General features: G+C 33.6%; 3 protein-coding genes across 3 annotated transcripts; all 3 read right to left on the bottom strand.

Moving 5' to 3' along the window:
- Nucleotides 1-7,192: 7,192 nt before the first annotated feature.
- LOC149417015 (zinc carboxypeptidase-like) lies at nt 7,193-11,460 on the bottom strand. The gene is made up of 6 exons (XM_089641363.1): nt 11,411-11,460; nt 10,232-10,610; nt 9,680-9,779; nt 9,376-9,578; nt 8,619-8,703; nt 7,193-7,395 (listed from the first exon to the last, which is right to left on the bottom strand). The coding sequence occupies exons 1-6, from the start codon at nt 11,458-11,460 to the stop codon at nt 7,193-7,195; spliced, it is 1,020 nt and encodes a 339-aa protein (XP_089497489.1).
- A 1,287-nt stretch (nt 11,461-12,747) lies between these two features.
- On the bottom strand, nt 12,748-15,533 carry LOC149417014 (zinc carboxypeptidase-like). Its single transcript, XM_089641362.1, has 6 exons — nt 15,192-15,533; nt 14,128-14,506; nt 13,948-14,032; nt 13,615-13,817; nt 13,045-13,129; nt 12,748-12,953 (listed from the first exon to the last, which is right to left on the bottom strand). Exons 1-6 carry the CDS (start codon nt 15,467-15,469, stop codon nt 12,748-12,750), a joined length of 1,236 nt encoding a protein of 411 aa, XP_089497488.1. The 5' UTR covers nt 15,470-15,533.
- Nucleotides 15,534-16,121: 588 nt separating this feature from the next.
- Nucleotides 16,122-18,392, bottom strand: LOC149417013 (zinc carboxypeptidase-like). Its single transcript, XM_089641361.1, has 6 exons — nt 18,115-18,392; nt 17,243-17,621; nt 17,069-17,153; nt 16,752-16,954; nt 16,425-16,509; nt 16,122-16,327 (listed from the first exon to the last, which is right to left on the bottom strand). The coding sequence occupies exons 1-6, from the start codon at nt 18,390-18,392 to the stop codon at nt 16,122-16,124; spliced, it is 1,236 nt and encodes a 411-aa protein (XP_089497487.1).
- Nucleotides 18,393-19,871: the final 1,479 nt, after the last annotated feature.

The raw sequence follows: 19,871 nt of genomic DNA, 5'->3' as shown, positions 1-19,871 counted from the left end.
TCTTTGGTTCGTGGTGAGTAGTTGTGACTATATTTTGGAAAAATTGTGAACCGGCATAGTTTTGCTACAAGTTTTTTTAATATTTATCCTTTCTGTTTGGGTCCTGTTTTTTGAGGAACACCAAATAAATATTTTAAATACTTATCTGTTTACATAATTGCGTTGATGAAAATGTTGAAAATATCCGGGTGATTTTTTTATACGAGATAAGACCCCTATAAGTGAGCAAATATTTAGAAAAATATGTTTTAATTACACATATAAATGGTTGTTCTAAATAAAAGGTACGCGCCATGAACAAAAAAAAAATTTTTGCACAAAATACATATACATACATATTACATGGTATCCTGAAACTAATGGTATAAGTGGGAAACTGGTTTTTCTACATCACTTTTTTGAGATGTGTTTATTTTCCCAGTAAACCGTGTCCGTGTTTAAATCTGTTTAGAACAGATATTAAAATTATCACCGCTACGCGGTTTGCTTTAAATGTTCATTGTCTTTCAAAAAAAATTAAAGATTCTGTGCGGTTTGATTCACCAGTTTTCCGCTTTTGGTACCAGTGGTTTCCGGACACCTTGCATACTCTAAAATCTAAAGCAACAGATTACGTTTAACCATGTGGTGACAAGTCGCTACATTTAATTTTGATCATTTCATTTACATGGTTGATTGATTGTAGTTTTAGCGTCTTAAAGTTCAATCAAAATCAAATCTTTCATAGGTTAGGTACTTACTTGTTAAGTAACTGGTTAAATGTAATCAATCTAATAAAGTATTTTATCAAAAGTATAATGCTACAGATTTCATTAATGTCATTCATAACAATTTTCAATATAATGTTTTAATGGAATATTTACATTTGAATAAACTCATCGTTACAGGGAAAAGACTTATCAAATAATTGAAAACTGTTATCTGATAATAATTATTTTTTTAGAACAATGCAGTAATGATGGTAGATGTAATATTTGCGATTAATAGCTCTGATTAGAGGTAAGGTAGTGTGGAATTAGATATTTAATTCATATAATAGTTATTATAGTTTTCAATGATAGTGCACAATTTTGTATAATTATGGTAGATACATTATTTTATTTAATATACACACGCCCTAAAAAGTGGACCGGTCGGTGGCCGAGTTGACATCGCGTTTGGGTCCCACCCAGGCGTAGTGTGTTCAATTCCTCGGCTGGCTAAGTCCTCCATCACAACACACGCAACATTTTCAGCTAACTGTGGTGGTAGTAGGAGATTTTCAAATATTGTCAGGTTCGTAACCCGGAAATGTTTGCCTTTCTTTAAAAAATATAAAACATAAAATTATAAATATATATAAAAAAAATAAATTGTGAACAAAATTCTTCATTGAACAGACATTGAACAAACATTTTTCGGACATATCATGAATAATTTTTTTGTTGTTATTTTTTCTTATATATTTTCTTTCTTTATTTTTTTTCTAACATTAGAAGGAAATCTATAATTGGTTTTATTTTTAGTAAAAAATAAAAATTATAAAATTCAATCGATGATTTTCCAAAGATTTATAAATAAATATTTATTATATTTCTCCTTCTGCTCTGGATACTTGAGCAGCAGGTGTGCTCTAAATAAACAGTGGGGTAGATGAAATAAACTTTAAACATGTTAATTTGTACCACTATTCGTGGGTTTTAAAACTGCAACGTGCTGTGCATATTCAAATATGATAATGTGCTCGAACTTGGCTTGAACATACATTATTGTAAGGTTATCAGCGTAGAGATACTTAGAATATAGTGAGCAGTTCATACAGACGGATACTTGAAAGCATGTTCCATTGGTTCGGAGGGGAGGTATATAGAGTAAACTACCGTGTTCGCCAGTCGAACGATACTCGTGGACCATGGATACGCGACGGCTTGATTCAAGAATTATATTATCGTTGTTTGGGACCGACACGAGATTTGTAAACGCGGACGATGGTGCTTCTCACTGACGTCAAAACTCATAGACGAGCCCAAAAGCCAATTTTTCGTTCTATTTCAACGACTGGAGGCAACCACGTGACAACCTATTCTGGCACCAGCAGGGTCAGCACATTTATTGAATAAAATACGGCAGTAATGTTTACAATACACTTGCATTATGGAATATGTGTTTTTCGTTATCACTAAGTGTTTTTCGTAATCAGTAATTTTAGGTCAGTGGTTAGACGAAAAAACGTAAAATGAGTCATTTTTAAAACTTTTTTATGTTTCATTTCATTATTTTAATATTTCAAAATTGTACGTTTATTTCTAATAATTTATTTTTTATAAATAATAGTCAACGATTACTCGCCTAGTTTTTTCTCGGATCATTACTTAAATTTAACTAATGTAATAATTGAATATAACGATGTAGGTACTAACTCAGATAAAACAATTGGAACAAAGCAAGAGCGGAGGTCCTTATTTTCCAATGATACCATTATGCAAAGAACAACATTTCACCTGCAACTTTATAAGTTTTGGTATGTATAAAAAACCAAACCTGGTCGCGCAAAAAACTTGTTTTTTTCAAAAATATACGCACCTTTACGACTTTCTACCTCGGTAAATATTCCACCTAAATTTTTAAAGAATTGCGCCACTAATCTTGCATATCCACTACATTTTCTTTTCAACCAATCATTACAAACAGGACACTTTCCTGAAAAATGGAAATACAGCTTTTTCACCCCGATATTTGAAAAAGGAGATAAAAATGAGGTGAACAATTATAGACCGTGTGACGAATCAAATTTCGTCACAAATAAATTTGAGTTATAAACTGAGAGTGTCCCGCAGTGGGCGCCCAAAGACAAGTGTTGACAAACGGGGGTTTTAAAGAAAGAAGGAGAAGTGCGGGGTAGGGCGACAGGTCCTACGAGCTCAGGAACGAGGACAGTCAACATCAAGGCGGGAGAGAGAGAGGAGACCGAGACAAGAGTGGTGGTGAAGCACGCGTTCCCCGTCCAGCAATGTGATGCTGGGCGGTGGATGAAGAAGTTAGAGTCGAGTTAGAGAAAGTGATTTTCAAGATATGTTATCCTCTACCCAGTGACGTAATGCTGGGCGTGAGGCAAAGAGAGTGCGGTGATCAGACGCAGTCGGGAGGCGAAGAAAGCGCGGTGGCCAGACGCGGCCGGGGGGGCTTGCATTTGGTTGCAGAAGCTGCCACCTAGAACTTCGGCCTTACTAAGGCCAACGAACAGAACCAACTCAGTGACAACAGTGTACTAACTGTGAACAATGACAATGTGAATAGTGGAGAAGTCATCCGAACCATATGACAACTAATTAAGTTATAGATGTAAGTAGATCTAAGTATAATTTAGATTTAGTATTAAAACTTGACAAACCCAATAAAAATAGAGACTCATAATTAATAGATGTTATTTTAAATTCACCTCCCTTGTCCCCACCCAAGCGAAACGAATTGGCGAGAAAGCAGAACATACGACTGAAGAGGTGAGTATAAAACAGCAATATATTTAAGTATTATTAAATTGTCACAACCGATCTGCCTTTTATCAACTATTCCGAAATTTTTTGAGATACTTCTTTTAAATAAAATCATTCACTGTATCAAGCCAGTAATTTCACCTAACCAACATCGTTTCACTTCAGAAAAATCTACTTTGTCCAATCTTTTAATTTACCAAAACTGTATATCCGAATCCATGTCTTCGAAGTTACAAGTTGATTCAGTCTATACTGATTTCAGCAAAGCATTCGACAATGTTAATCACGATTTGTTGTTAAAAAGCTTCATAAATAAGGAATAGCAGGGTATTTAAACATGTGGTTTAACAGTTATTTAAGTAACAGGCAATTAGCCGTTAAAATTGATAGATTTATTTCTTATAAATTTACTGCTACCAGCGGTGTCCCCAAAGGGTTACATTTGGGACCAATTTTATTTTTGATATCTGTGAACGATGTGCTCACTATATACAACGATGTCAAAGTTTCAATGTTTGCGGACGATACGAAAATATATAAAGCTATAAAAATATGAATGACTGTCAAACATTGTCAAATAACTGGTTTAAACTATTTGTTTGGTGCCAAGAGAACTATCTACATCTAAATATAAACAAATATCTAATTATGAGATTTCAAAGAATAAAAAAACAAATTATTTATGATTCCTCCATCAATGATATACTTAGTTCTAACCGCTGTAACCGAGGTGAATGATTTAGGTGTAAACTTTGACCAAAAACTGAAGTTTATAAATTATATTGAAATCACATCAAATAAAGCTTTGAAAATGTTGGGTTTTTTTATAAGAATTTGCAGCCAATTTAAAAATATTCAAACCTTTGAAAATTTGTATATGTCATTGGTTAGGAGTCAAATTGAGTACAACTCGACAGTGTGGGCACCTAGTTACGCTAGTCATTCACTCACGACAGAAAGAATTTTAAAAAAATCTTAAGATTTATTAATTTTAGAATGGGTATTACAAGGGAACGCGTCAACTAGTATTATCTACTATGTCAACTCAATTTACTAAAATTATCTGAACGCAGAATAGTTAATGACCTTAAATATATAAAATTCAATAATTGACAGCCTGAACTATTATACTTGATTTCTTTACATATACCTCGCAAACCAACATCGAGGCATTATCTACCGTTCTATTGTGATAACTCAAACATAGAATCTCAATCTTCTATACAAAATTTGGGTAATGACTATAAAGATATTGTTGATATATTCAACACGTCATTCACCAAATATAAACAAGTCATTCATTACCCAATTCATTTCAGAAAGAAGAATATCAAATATAATATAATTTAACTATAGAAACTACGTAGCTCTGTTTATCTTACAAAAGTTTTGTAATTTTCCTAGCATTAATTATGTTTTTCCATCTTGCATGGTGAAGTGTCTAGTTTCCACTTTATTTCGTTTTGACATTGTTCTTGTTTAATATGTTGTGTTTTATTATATCTTCTATTTTCTTTTTGATTTTGTTTTTTGATTTTACTTTGATTTTGTTTTTTTTTTTCATTTTGTTGTGTTTATTTAGATGTTCTTTGTAAAAAATAACATGTAAAAGCCCAACCGGGCGTGAATTTAGAAATAAATAAATAAATACGTTCAGAAATATTACATTTATTTAGATTTTATTGAGAAGCGGAAATACACCCATATTCTCCAACTTAATCACACCATCTTTAAGAAATATAGAAAACATAACTTTATAAAGGTCAATATGCCAGAGACACCTGAACGTTTTGCGGAATAACTCGGCCATATGCCAGAGACGCCGGAACGTTTTGCGGAATAACTCGGCCATATGCCAGAGACGCCGGAACGTTTTGCGGAATAACTTGGCCATATTCCAGAGACACCGGAGCGTTTTGCGGAATAACTCTGCCTTATGCCAGAGACACCGGAACGTTTTGCGGAATAACTCTGCAATTATGGTTTTCTGTGCACATAAACTCGCTGTCTTAATGCTTGTATGTTCAATAGACCATTTAGCCAAAAAAGGTCTATTGAACATACAATAACTAGGACAGCGAACTGTGTACATATATAAATGGAAAAACAATAACCACATTCAAAATTATAAGCATATTCAGTTTAAGAATTACAGATATTAAGACGTCAGTGACGGAGAAAAACAAATATTGATAATTTGTTAAAAATCTCTAAATATACATTGTTGGTAATCTGGTTAAAAATAGGATTAGTTTTTTCCACTCAACTTCCATGGCATATCCCCATAGAGCTACAATTAGAATTAATATCTCGTCTTTTTCAAATTTGTTCCACTATTAGAGCGCGATAAGCGGTGCGCGTGAACCGAATTCGGTAGACTTAGTTAGAGCGTTTTTATTGAGAAAGCCCGCCACGCAATAGGTGGGCAAACGCACCCGCTGCCAAGACCTAGACTTCACCCCATGAACCTGAGCACACCTGCTAAGTCCACTTGAGGTGACCTATGGCGTGAGTGTTCATTATCCAATAAATGGTTCACAAATTGTATATGTTGCAGAAAATTGTCAAATTGAACATATTTATACACATGATCGTAGTTTGAAATAATTAAGTACGTTAAAAATATTTTACGCCATCAAAGGAGCTGGCCTAATCCATTCCTGGTTTGTATTTTGCTAACTAAAGGAATAAACTACTAATAAATTAATTAAATATTTAAAAATTTTCTGAAAATATGAACTTGAAGAAATATTCATTTATACAAGGTGTAAAGAGACGTACCTGACTTACCAGTGATTTCTGGGGATATTTGGTGAGTTTGCGATGTTTGGATTTTAAAAAATGTTCATGATATTTTGGTATCTGGAGGGTTCTTTCTTTTCACCTAAAATCATTAAATACCAGTCGGGGTGGGAGTTTGGGCGGTAAATCGGCTGAGTGACCAGTGAGTAACGAAATTAGAAATATATTTTGATAATTAAAATAAAAATATACAAAAATCGTCAACGGAAACCTAAATTGGATTAACATTTTTTACTCCAAAAAGTTTTTAGGAACCACTGGTTAAAGCAAGTCAGGTAAAACTCAACAATTTTTTTAAATTTTGGAATTTAGGAAAATTGTCGAATTCTTTCAAATATTGAAAAAATCGTTTCATTCCATAATTTAATTTAAATAATGTTTTTTCTGTTTATTTATATCTTTTCCTGCGTATAAAAACAAAACTTTTAATGATTTCGTTCTTCCCATGTAACAATACTAGTATTGTAAGTGAGATCTAAAATCTATACCGAATTGAAATAAAAAACTTATAAATAACTTTTTGACTTGTGGGCTCCAGATAAATTGTTTATCAGTTCAAGAAAGAATTTCGATATTTAAAATTAGTTGACTACACAAGAAGGAAGAAAAAAAGCTTACTTTGGGCAGACGTACACGCCCAAAACATATTTCTAAAGTTTCATCTCTTTATTGGTCTTCTAAAGAGCCCTCATTACCATCTAATTTTAACTTGAATGGAAACACCTACAAATGATATTATATTACTATGCGACAATTCGATATGTATATTTATTTAATGCATAGTTTTGAAATACACAAAAGCAAATTCCTGTCATTTTTTTGTAGTAATAAGTTCATCATTCATTGTCAAAATGAAAATAGCTTTGTACCATTGGGTTTGAGTTAAAAATATGGACTTATCGTGAAATTTTACTAACTTATCCTAATTTAAAATATCCCATATTCTCTGCCTCCGTGAATATGGTGATAATGGAGTCCATGACTTCCTCGCAGTTGGGGATGATCTGTTTTGCTGGTAGAACAAAACCAAATAATCCTGAGTCCCTGAGTTCGTATGTAAGAGTAATGGGGGTTTTAAACTCCTGTTTTACCCAATCCATGCTATTTCCACTGCAAGAGTCTGTCGAAAAATCAAAAATCAATCTTTAATACTGTCCCTAAAAATCAAATTAAAAAAAAATAAAATTGACATCTGAACTGACGTTTTTTTGTATATTGCAGATTCATAATTGCGATAAGTCACATTCCCTGAATTAGTTGGCTAGTATATTGTTAAGGGCATGGATTGCATGGTCACGCACCAACATGTTGCATCCAAAACTCAGGACCATGTTACAGGAAGTGGAATATAAAAGTTAATAGTTGAAAAGATAACGGTTTTTCGCTTTGTTGTTTAGTCAGGTGACCGCATCGGGAGTCGGTTTATGCAGTACGTGTGTGCTCTAGGGACATGATGGCGTAACAGTTTTCCCCAACAAGTGTGCCGGTGTTTCTATTTGTCCACATTCACATAGTTCAAAATCCTTTTGTTTACATTTATACGTGATGTCTTTGACTGCACTGAATTTGGTTAACATCTTTTGTGAGAGAAAGACCCTTGTAATTTCATGAAAATTATCACCACTGAACAGACTTTCACCTTTTTCCCATCTATAATTCAGAATGGTTGTTAAAAATTCAACCTTTACTGCAAAGAGCTAAAATAGCAGTTCAAAAACCAAAATATTGAAAGGTTAGTGAGGAGAACTGAGGTAGAAGCAAGACTAAAGTAGATAAAAGTGTATCAAAAAGTTCGTGTGAAAATCCTTTGAATAATATTATTGTAGTCTTTGTAATTATTACCTGTAGTTTTAATGTGTATCAATAGATAATATATTAGGATATACAGTTTATGTTGTATTAAGGTGTCTCCATAGGTATCAACATTAATCACATGAAAGAGGCAACTGTCGGACGTTTGGGTCTAATACCCGAATGGTTACGAAGACATCCGATTTTAGCCGATCTACAGGCGCATCTTTAGTGAGCGATTCTTCCGCTTCAGAATAACTTACAGCATTCTATACAACGGACGTGAGTCCGTTAAATATTTATTGTAAATGCGACACGATAATAAACAAACCCGTAATCTCAGAACGAACCGAAGGGTTATTAAATACTCCCGACCATCCAAGTGAATTGCTAATCAGAGGAAAATAGTTATAAAGTATTAGGATTGACAGAACTATCATACCTAATGATCGAAATCCAAAACGATTAGGTACTCTAGCGGGGGAAGTAATTAATTCCGACCAGCATTAATTTTGCGAAGGGCCCATATAAATTATAATAAAAAAGTCTTACAGATTAACTCTGGAGGATTCCCAACCATATAATTAGTTCCGTATTTAGAAGCCAAGGAAGCTTTTGCAGCCAATCCCATTTTTTTCTGAAAATGAGAATATGTATTTTTTTATATTATTGGAATTTTCGTAAAAATATGTTTTGTTTACCATTAACAAAAAAAAAGGTAAACAATAATTGAAAATTACCTTGTCTTCCTAAAATCTACACTATTTTTGCTAAAAATATGCACGCTTTAATAATACCTTCTGACATATAAAAGGTTTTACAAGTTTTTTTGAAGTTATCATTATCTAAATCATTGGATAATTGCCACATTTTCGACTCTAGTCACTACCATATCAGGCTCATGCCCAAGAACGTATATCTAAAAAGGATACCTTTTAACGAAAAATATCATGTCTTTTTTTGTCAAAATGTGACAGAGATAAAAAAAAACAAAAAAGTTCGTTTTTGGGAAAAACTAGATTTTACTATGTTGCTGCTGTTTTGCTGCATGAGCCAGGAGAACCAGAGGAGACAAGTCTTTCTAACTTATTTAAAAAATTAAAACTGGATATTTTTACCTAGTTGGGTATACAGTGCCGTTTTACTGCTTCAATTTTATATACAGAAATAATTTGTTGCACAATTTTTTTTTTTTTTTTCACCCCTGGTCCGAATGTAACCAATATGGATGTCAGTTTAAATGTAAGTCAATAAGTGAATCAGTCATTTCTCAAATAAATAAGAAAATCACGTGCAAAAATATACTCACGATATCTTCGTAATTGTCCAGGTGTTCTTCGGTATAACTATATGGGATTAGGAGCATCTGGGAATAGGAGTGGAAACTGAGGAATACGTCTAGAGTTGGACCAATGGTTTTGATGAAGGCCGCCATTCCTTTGGTCTCAACTTCGGAAAATTCTTTTGGTCCACCGTAAGTCAACGAGCAAGCATTTTTGCTCGTTCCAGCCTCTGACGACAACAGAATTTTAGTTAGGGCTTTTTAAAATATTATTCATAACACCTTTCCAATCAATGATACAAGATAAACGGAGTAATTTTTAAATTCCTACCTCCCCAGTGACTGCCCCAGTTTCTGTTGATATCAACACCGTAGCAGTCAACGTTGTCTTCTTGTCCATATGGTTTTCTTGTCTTACGCCAGAGACGGTCCTGAAAAACTTCTTATTGAAAGATACGATATGACGTCATATTTTTAAAGTTAAATGATTATTCGATAGATTCTAATAATGACCTTAGTCATTCGTTTTTAGAGTATTACGCATCTGCCACATGATGACACATCTGCCCTGATGATGAAACATTGGATAAAGAAGGGGGTACCGCAATACGGCATAATACCCCAGAAACAAATCACTATAATACTTTTGGCTGTGAAAATCTCAAATCATACTTCTAATAATGACAGTTACTTTGTGAGAATGGTGGCATTGACAAAAGACTTTCAAAAAGAAAATGTTTGCAAGTATGCAGCAGATTTTAATGATTGAGAGTTTTTAATATACATAAATATGTTGCTGCTTAATTGAAAAGCTATTAGTGTATAGAAATGCCACTATAGTGATTTTATTAAACAAACGATAAAAAAATAATAGAAATTTTACCTCTGAATGAGTGAAGGCATAGCCATCTGGATTAATGACAGGGAAAATGTACCAATCAAAGCTGTGCGCAATCTTTTTAAAAACAGAATCTTTGCTATTTATTAGTTCATTGATAATATATGTAACGGTTGCAGGACTGATCCATTCTCTGGAATGTGCTCCACCTTCAATAAAGACTCCTTTGTTCCCAGTTTTAAATGACACTTTTACTCCCTTGATATCCCTTCCTTCGTAAGATTTTCCTGAACTGATGATGGAAACATTTGTGTTTTTGGAAGCCAGCTGGTCTAGCCAAGAATGGATGACCTCAAGTGTTGAATATTCATTCCAATTATGTTCACTTCCAGAATCTCTTCGAACCGCTTCAGAATTGATACGCCTGTCGATGGAAGGATTTTTTTAAATGTTCAATATGTAGCCTATGAAAAAATGTCCGAATACATGTTTGCTTCTATAGGTACAGTGGAACTTCTTTTTAATTTTTAATACCAGTCTTAAAACAGGACAAATGAGAAGATAGAAACAAGTTTAGGACCAACAATACAGCAAAGTAGACCTATACAGCAAAACACGTCTCCTAAGGAAACCCCTAGAGGAAACAAACTATTATGGTCCGAACTGTTAAATAAACGACGTATGGCATCATTGGACATGTGGAACTGGAAGTAAACCGTCGGAGTGGTGGAATTTTTTATTGGACAACCTTCACCTCTGCCATATATCACCCCAAGTGGTTCGCTGCGTTAGGTGACTTTGCAGGGGTACCCGGGTTCAAAGGGTAAGGATAGTCTAGGTCTTGGTGAACCGTCTGCCTACCTACTGCGTGGAAGGCAGAATCAGAAGACGCTGGTTCAAGGAGATCTTTTGACCTCTCTTACAAGATTCTATCGATCCATCGCCCTGCACCGCAGTGGGAGAATTGATTCATACGTCCGTCACTCCTGGTAACACCTGTTTCCTTTCCAGAACTTCTACTCCTTTATTTATTTAAAAAGACTCTCCACAATAACTCTCAAAATATGTCCTGAAAATGATTTTCCTCAAGGCCTTCTGAGTGGCGCTAATGTAAAAAAATGCCAATGGTTGAACACAATGAGCTCAAAAGTGTTCTATAAGCCCGCAAAAAGACAAGACAAGAACGACAAAAATGTGTTTAGTTAACTTAAGGATACTACATACTCTTGCACATCATCAATTATTACTTCAGCAGGAATTCCCATGGTTTGCATTTTCGACAAAAATTCGAATTGTTGCTCTGGTTTGACCATAACATCAACTGGATTCGCAAGAACGTTGACGCCTTTCCAAAAATCAAGGGATGAATCTTCTCTCTCCAAGCCTAAGAGATAATTCATTTGCTCCCTTGTGGATGGTGCCAGTCTAAATACTTTAAAACCATCGAAAGTATTTGAAGCTGAACAAACTGCCAGTAGGCAAGCCAATAATTTACTGATTTTCATAATTTCACTGAAAAGTTCAATCTCTTTGGATTAACGATATGAACTATATAATGTTTTTAATATTAATATCACAGGAAAGAAGTCAGTTAACTGTTCAAATACCACTACCATAAATAAAAACAATACCACAAGTAATGCTTTCAATAAATCGATATGAGACTATCGACCATGGAAATCAAACGCCAATCATTATTACACGTGCGCCAATCGAAATCTTAATTAATTGGTCAGAATTTTTATTATCGATCGAAAAAATACAATTTTTGCCTATAATAGAACTTAGTAACCATTTTTGTTCAAACTTCAAATTGTGCTGGTAGGGAGAATTATGCGAATGAAATCTCTTTAAACTTAATCATTTAAAATTGGTTCTCTTTACTCTACATAAAACCATTAAACTTTGTATTCATCATGGAATGCAATTCGTCCAGGTTGTCAATTAGCGCAGTTTTACTCGAGGACCCCAAACATTGTTAACTCGGTACAGTTTTTTTGTTCTATTACTGATATTACTAAATTGTAAAATTGTATTAGCTTTAAAGAAATCTTGAACGTATCATAAATAGACATTATCATCTATTTAATGCAAACCTAAGATTTTTATGAACCTTGAAATGGTGTAGACGTATATTCACAGAATAAACAATAGCACAAGAAAAATACCTTTTGGCATTTTCTCCAAATATTTACCCGATCAAGGCTTAAAGTTCCAATGCAAAACTATGGTTACGAATGTCAAATGGGATGGAGATTTACGATGTCAAGCGAGTTTAAGTGAGACAGAGCGCTGGAATATTGGCTTAGTTGAATATTTGTTTCCATTAAAATTTGTATGAAAGGCACTTCTAATTTTCTTCTTTATTATACGAATAATTGAAATTATATTTTTTTAAATAAAAATAAATAAGTGAAAACAATTATCATCAATTTCCTTTGGCTGGAACTAATATTGCATTCTGTCTGTGCAAAATAAAGGCATGAAGAAAAAAAATTACTTAAAACAACAAAATTTGTTCAGAAATTGTAATAATACACTTAACAAATTCTATATAATATTTATTTTCCAATCTTAAGGTATCCAAACTTTTCTCCTTCAGTAAAGAGAGTGATCAAAGAGTCCACAACTTCTTCACAGTTTGGAATAATCTGATCTGCTGGAAGAACAAATCCAAATTTTCCCGTGTCTCTCAGCTCGTAAGTAAAAACGATGGGAGTTTTGAATTCCTGTTTCACCCAGTCCGCACTAAATCCACTTGCGGGGTCTGTTGAAATAAAAATATTTTAGTACCTGACATTCATAAACAACTAGAAAAAATCAATCAAATTGAAAAAAAGACATTATAATGTGCTTACACAAAACTTCAGCCGTATTTCCTACTGTATAATTGGTCCCGTATCTGATGGCCAAGGAAGCGCTTGCAGCCAATCCAATTTTTTCCTAAAAAAATAATGAAACACGGTTATAATTCTTTCTTCACAACATCACAGATATCTGAATCATTTATTTTTACAAAAAATAGTTTTATTAACAACTCATCGCCGTTCGTTGACATTTTCTCGACTTTCATATCTTCCAATGTACAATTATGTCAGAAACATTTGAAAAAAAGAAGAAAAAAAAGTTACATTTCTGGGAAAATCTAGGCGACGATTTTATACCGATTACAGAGGCTATTATCAGATTTTTTGTTTATTTTGTCCGGATCCGCCTTTCTACCACCACAGTCATTCATTAAATTACAAATACCATGACCATCGTGTAAACACGTAAATGTGGATCACAATATTTGCTTAGCAAGCCATAAAGTTGATTGGGATAAAGAACATTTAAAAAATCCTTTGAGGAGCTATATACGTTTCGGGAGAGAATCTACGGTAAATAAAAAGGATGTATTTAGTGAAATAAGTCTAAATTTTACTCACAACGTCTTCATAGTTATCTAAAGGTACCGTAGTGTGTCCATAAGGAATCAGGAGCATCTGACCGTAAGAGTGGAAACTTATGAATACATCAAGTGATGTCCCGATAGTCTGGATAAAGGCTGCCAACCCTGAGGTCTCAACTTCAGAAAATGCCTTTGGTCCTCCGTACGTTTCTGAACATGTTAAAGTACTAGTTCCATTCTCTAAAATATTAATATATAAACAGTAAAATTAAATACGATCCACAGATCCGATGGATGGATAATTTGTGTGAAGAAAATGTTATCCCAGTGATTTAAATATGCAACATAGCCAATGACATGTCATTCTTACCTCCCCAGTGACTGGCCCAGTTCCTGTTTGCATCAGCACCGTAACAGATTCCATATGGAGTTCTCGTCTTACGCCATAAACGGTTCTGTAAATTAATAGTATATAACATAGTGAATAGAAAAAAATCACATTAAGAAACACATTAAATCAATAGCAAAAGAAGGTGTTTCTTTTAGTTACCGAGGAATGAGTGAATGAATAACCATCGGGATTAATGGAAGGGAATATGTACCAGTCAAAACTATCAGCAATACTTCTAAAAGAAGGATCATTGCTATTTACTAGTTCATTTATAAGATAGGTAACGGTTGCGGGGCTGATCCATTCCCTGGCGTGGATACCACCTTCAATATAGACTCCCCTATTACCGCTTTTAAAGGACAACTTGACCCCTTTAATCTCTCTTCCTTCGTAAGATTTTCCTGAGATGATGATGGAAACATTTGAATGTTCTGAAACCAACTGGTCCAACCAAGAGTGAATATCTTCTAAAATATAGAAGCTATCCCAAGTCAGGCCATCCCTCAAACTCCTCTTCACTGTTTCTGCATTTATCCGCCTTAAATTACAAAGAAAACTCGTTAATATATATATATATCTTAATAGTGTCATCAGATGGGGTTCATGGTTAGTAAGTAACAAAAGATCACTATCAAACGAAAAGGATAGAAGACAAGAGAAGAATTCAAGAGAACTGTGGGTATCGGAAGTCTATTTCAAAAAACGAACGCCAAAAGGCTTATTAAGAATTAGATGAACAGAAATTAATATAATGTTTATTCATAAAACAACATTCTGAAATACACATTTGCAAACCAGGTAATTTTGGGGCATTCTAATGTAAACAATTTGGGTGAACTGCTATTTTAAATCAAATGGTTTTGTAATGACAATAAAGCAGTTTATATTTTATATATGACTATGATGAAGATTAAATTATTGATACACGAATAGATAAAAGAGTATATTAGCGATAAAATTATTTAATACGATTTTTATTAGTGAGGTTTAGACTGTGCTAGCCAGGTATCAGGTTAATAGATTACAATGAAAATCAAAAATCATCAGATGGCGTCCTTAATTAAGAAACGGCAAGAAGACGACTTAAAGAGTACTACTGCCCCTGTCGAATGAGACGATAAGATAAGACGAGAAAATCATGCGTATTTGAGGAAAGCTTATGATCAAATAAATATAGCTTCACAAAGTAATTTCAAAACACAGGAAAGATGTCAGTATCTTACTTCTGAACATCGTCGATCATTTCATCAGCCATAATCCCATTCTGATTCATTTTTTCGAGGAAACTTTGTTGGTCTTGCGGTCCGACCATGACGTCTACTGGAATTCCAGCATTGTTAATACTTGTCCAGAAATCCAGAGATAAATCTTCCCGCTCCAGCTTCGAGAGAAAATTCGTCTGCTGTTCTGTGGTTGGATTCAACTTGAACACTTTGAACCCATCAAATGACTTTGAAGCGTCACAAATTACCAACAGGCAGGCAAATAATATTAGCTTCATTTTCTTTACTTTCTATATCTTTGAGTGGACAATAATTGCTACTTTTTATAGGTTATAAACTGAAACACGTCGATATTTTGTACATTTATTAATTGAACTTGGTTTATTCATTCTTATAATCAAAAACGATCTGATAACGAAATAATCGTTCAAATTTTATCTTACATTTGTCTTCAAATTTTCATCCAGTCATTTCAGATAAGAATAGAATATATTTCATTTCAAATATAACAGTATTTTCCACATCTTTACCAATTTTTGTTTTACAAATAATTCAATCACTTTTTAAACATTTTTATTACAAATTTTGAACTACATAAGGCTATATTTTTTTTCCTTCTCTAACCATTTTTCCAATCATTTTAATGTATTTACTATTTTTATCATCTTTAACCAAATTATACCGCATTTTACCATGTTTCAGGATGTTAAACTATATTTTTTAATGTTTTTTCAAGATTTTGATCACTTTTTTCCACAATTTTCCCTTTTGCCATAGATAGTATTTTTCAAAATCGTATTTTACTCTAAAAACAATATTTTATCATTTATCATAAATATTTAAATAAAATTTTACAACAAAATATTATTTTATTTTCCAATTCTAATGCTTATCCTACAAACATTTAAAGAAATATCAATAACGCATAGTTCATTTTCTAATTTTAAGGTATCCAAGTTTTTCTCCTTCAGTGAAAAGAGCTACCAAAGAGTCCATAACTTCTTCGCAGTTGGGGATGATCTGTTTAGCTGGTAGGACAAATCCAAATTTCCCGGTGTCCCTCAGCTCGTACGTAAAAACAATAGGAGTTTTGAACTCCTGCTTCACCCAGTCTGCACTGAATCCGCTTGCGGGGTCTGTTATGGAGAAAAAAATGTTTAAAATTTTAGATATTAAATTAAATTTTCCTAATATAGAGTAATATTTTCAAACAAAAAACTAAGACGTACTCACAAAGAACTTTTGCAGTGTTTCCTACTTTATATTTAGTCCCGTATCTGGTAGCCAAGGAAGCGCTTGCAGCCAATCCAATTTTTTCCTAAAAATGGATTAAATTCGTTTTTACTCCTCCATTACACTCAATAATATCTTTGATACAAATGTTGGACTACAGCTAAACCACTCTTGGAGATTTTTCAGATAATATGAGGTTCACCTTACGGCTAAATATTTTTAGATGTTTCAACCACAATGCCATAATCGTCTATTGAAAAAAAAATCATCATAATGGGTGACAAGTATCTGCTAATACGCCACGAGGAATAAATAACTTTAACTCACAACGTCTTCGTAGTTATCTAAAGGAACCGTAGTGTGGCCGTATGGAATGAGGAGCATCTGACCATACGAGTGAAAACTTATGAAAACATCAAGTGATGACCCTATAGTCCGGATGAAGGCTGCCAACCCTGAGGTTTCAACTTCTGAAAAAGGTTTTGGTCCCCCGTAGTTTGGTGAACAAAATGAGGTGCTAGTATAATTCTCTAAAACAGTTTCAAAAATTCACTTCATATTAAAGTAAAGATTGACAATTATTAATACATACATGGCAATGTATTTGAAAGATGTAACATGGTGCAATGATGTGGCATGCTTACCTCCCCAGTGACTGTTCCAGTTTCTATTAGCATCAGCACCGTAACACCGTCCATATGGAGTTCTTGTCTTACGCCATAAACGATCCTTTAAATTATTTTACATAGTGAAAAGATAAATACAACTAACGCAAACATATCGAATCAAAAGCAAGCAAAGATATATATTTTAGTTACCGAGGAATGGGAGAATGAATAACCGTCGGGATTAATGGAGGGGAATATATACCAGTCGAAACTCTCAGCAATTTTTCTAAAATCAGGGTCATTGCTATTCACTAGTTCATTTATAAGATATGTAACTGTTGCAGGGCTGATCCATTCCCTGGCGTGTATTCCTCCTTCTATGTAGACTCCCCTGTTACCTTCTTTAGAAGACACCTTTACCCCTTTAATCTCTCTTCCTTCGTAAGATCTTCCTGCGCTGATGATGGAGACATTTGAGTTTTTGGAAGCCAACTGGTTCAACCAGGAGTATATATCTTCTAAAATTTGGTATCTATCCCAAGTCATACCATACCCCGAACTCCTTTTCAATGTTTCTGCATTGATACACCTTAAAATAAAATATAGTAAACAGTGTCATTGGGTGGCGTTCTTGGTTAGGAAATACAAAAGAATAGAAGTCAAAACCAATTAAGTAATAAGAATTCCGAACAAGAGTTCCAACTGCTCCCTGCTTACCAGAGCCAGTGAGACTATGGCTCCCTAATTGTTGTAAGTTGATAGGCTGTGGGATATGTGGAAAGGACGTAGATGGGGAAGAGGAGTGTAAGGAAGTATCTGACTATTCACCAAACGCAGCTAAAACCATTTCAAGCATAGTTTCAAATCTGAATGGCGGTATTTAATCAGGGCGATACTGAATGAGAGTGATGATCTAAGTAGAACTGTCGGCTTCGGATGGTTAAGAGTCGATAGGAAACGGAAAAAACGAAAATATGTAGGTGGGAACACCTGAAAAAGAATTAGCAAAAAGCGTTTTGAAAAAAACGTCTAACGATGAACCTTATTGATTGTACAGCGGTGGCATTTAAAAAAAATCTTACTCCTGAACATCGTCGATCATTTCCTCTGCAAGAATTCCATTTTCACCCATTTTCTTCAGGAAACTTTTTTGTTCTTGCGGTCCGACCATGACGTCTACTGGAATTCTAGCACTGTTGATACTTGTCCAGAAATCCAGTGATAAATCTTCTCGTTCCAGCACGGAGAGAAAATTCGTCTGCTGTTCTGTGATTGGATTCAACTTGAACACTTTGTACCCATCAAATGACTTTGAAGCTGCACACACTACTAGCAGGTAGGCTAATAATATTTGCTTCATTTTCTTACTATTTAAGAACAGAACTTCGATTGTACAGTTCTTTGCATTTAAATTTTTTAAGTTAAACATTTAATCTTTTCCATATTTGCAAACATTGATCTAATAACAAAAAAGTTGTTCCCAATATGTATCTAGCACATATATTAATTTGTTTAAGTAGTTGATTTTCTTTGGTAAAAGTCATTTAATTAGAATCATGAAGTAAGTATTTGTGTTAAAGTACAGCATCAGAAGGTCTTTGCAGTAATTTTAAATTTATCTTTTTGGTAAAAACCACAACACTGCAATACAACAACAATAATAGAATCATCTAAGTAAGAAAATGTTCGCTTTGAGATGGCTAGGAGCACCTTTTTAAAATAATTATACTTCCGTATTCGTTATCTGAATATGCATTTCTTTTTTTAAAAACATTTAAAACCGCAGTCCGGTTGCCCATTTGTATACAAATAATATTGTACTTAATCTATAATAAAGAATTCCAGTCAATTTAAAAAATTTATATATGAAATTTCACCGTCTTACTTAAATACCAATATTCGTTTTCATAGATTCAATGCCGAATTCATAGTTTCAACAATCGAAATCTGACGAGCTACGCGTGACGTCATACGTACCTCGATTTTATAGGTTAACAGTAAAGCCAATCCTACTAATGTCGATAAGAAATCAACCAATTCCAATTTAAATAAAATGCATGATTTACAAAAAATCTGAATTATTTTAATACATAATTTGTATATAGCAGTTGTAACCCGTGTGCGAGGGTACGCAGCGTAACTTAGCACAAAATTTTCCGCATCATAATGCACACGGTAAGCGACCCGTGATTTACCGGAATCTGTCAAAACCCGACGGCCAATCACAGGGCGTTTATGTCTCTTACGGGTTTAATAGTTTTTTATGACAATTTATTAATTCTTCGCAAAATAGTACAAATAAAATTTTATATTCAAAATCAGTACGAGTATATGATTTTTAGCAATAATATTTTCAATCAATTTCTTATTTTAGCAGTATTTATGAATTGTTGATCTTCTTTAAAATATGATTAGTAATTTAAGTTAGTTTAGTAACTTTTTGGCTTTGACCTTTTTTTCCTGATAATTAGAAATTTTCTATTTCCAAACAAACTTATGTTGCAGCTTACGCTTTAATTGTAGACAAAAACACAAAAAGGAAAGAAAACACATTGAAACACTCTAACGACAGCTTATCATTTGATCAATCTTTTAGCTATACTACTTTAAACTTTTGAAATAATCCAGCAATCACGGCTTTAATAGTATTGATAAGTAAAACTAGCGTTGACCGGTTCTTAATCAAATTAAAAACAATAAATTAAAACATCGTTAAAACCAATCATAACTAATAACTCCATGCAGTCTTGAATGCTTATCATAAATACTTTAATCAATTTCAAAGAACGACCTCAGAGGTGTTCGCAGATTAAGGCATTAACGTTAACATTACAAGTAA

The sequence above is a fragment of the Hesperophylax consimilis genome, chromosome 16 (assembly GCF_061612785.1).
Source record: "Hesperophylax consimilis isolate HC1 chromosome 16, BYU_Hcon_1.0, whole genome shotgun sequence".
NCBI classification, from domain to species: Eukaryota; Metazoa; Arthropoda; class Insecta; order Trichoptera; family Limnephilidae; genus Hesperophylax; species Hesperophylax consimilis.
This window is presented reverse-complemented; position numbering and strand designations above follow the sequence as displayed.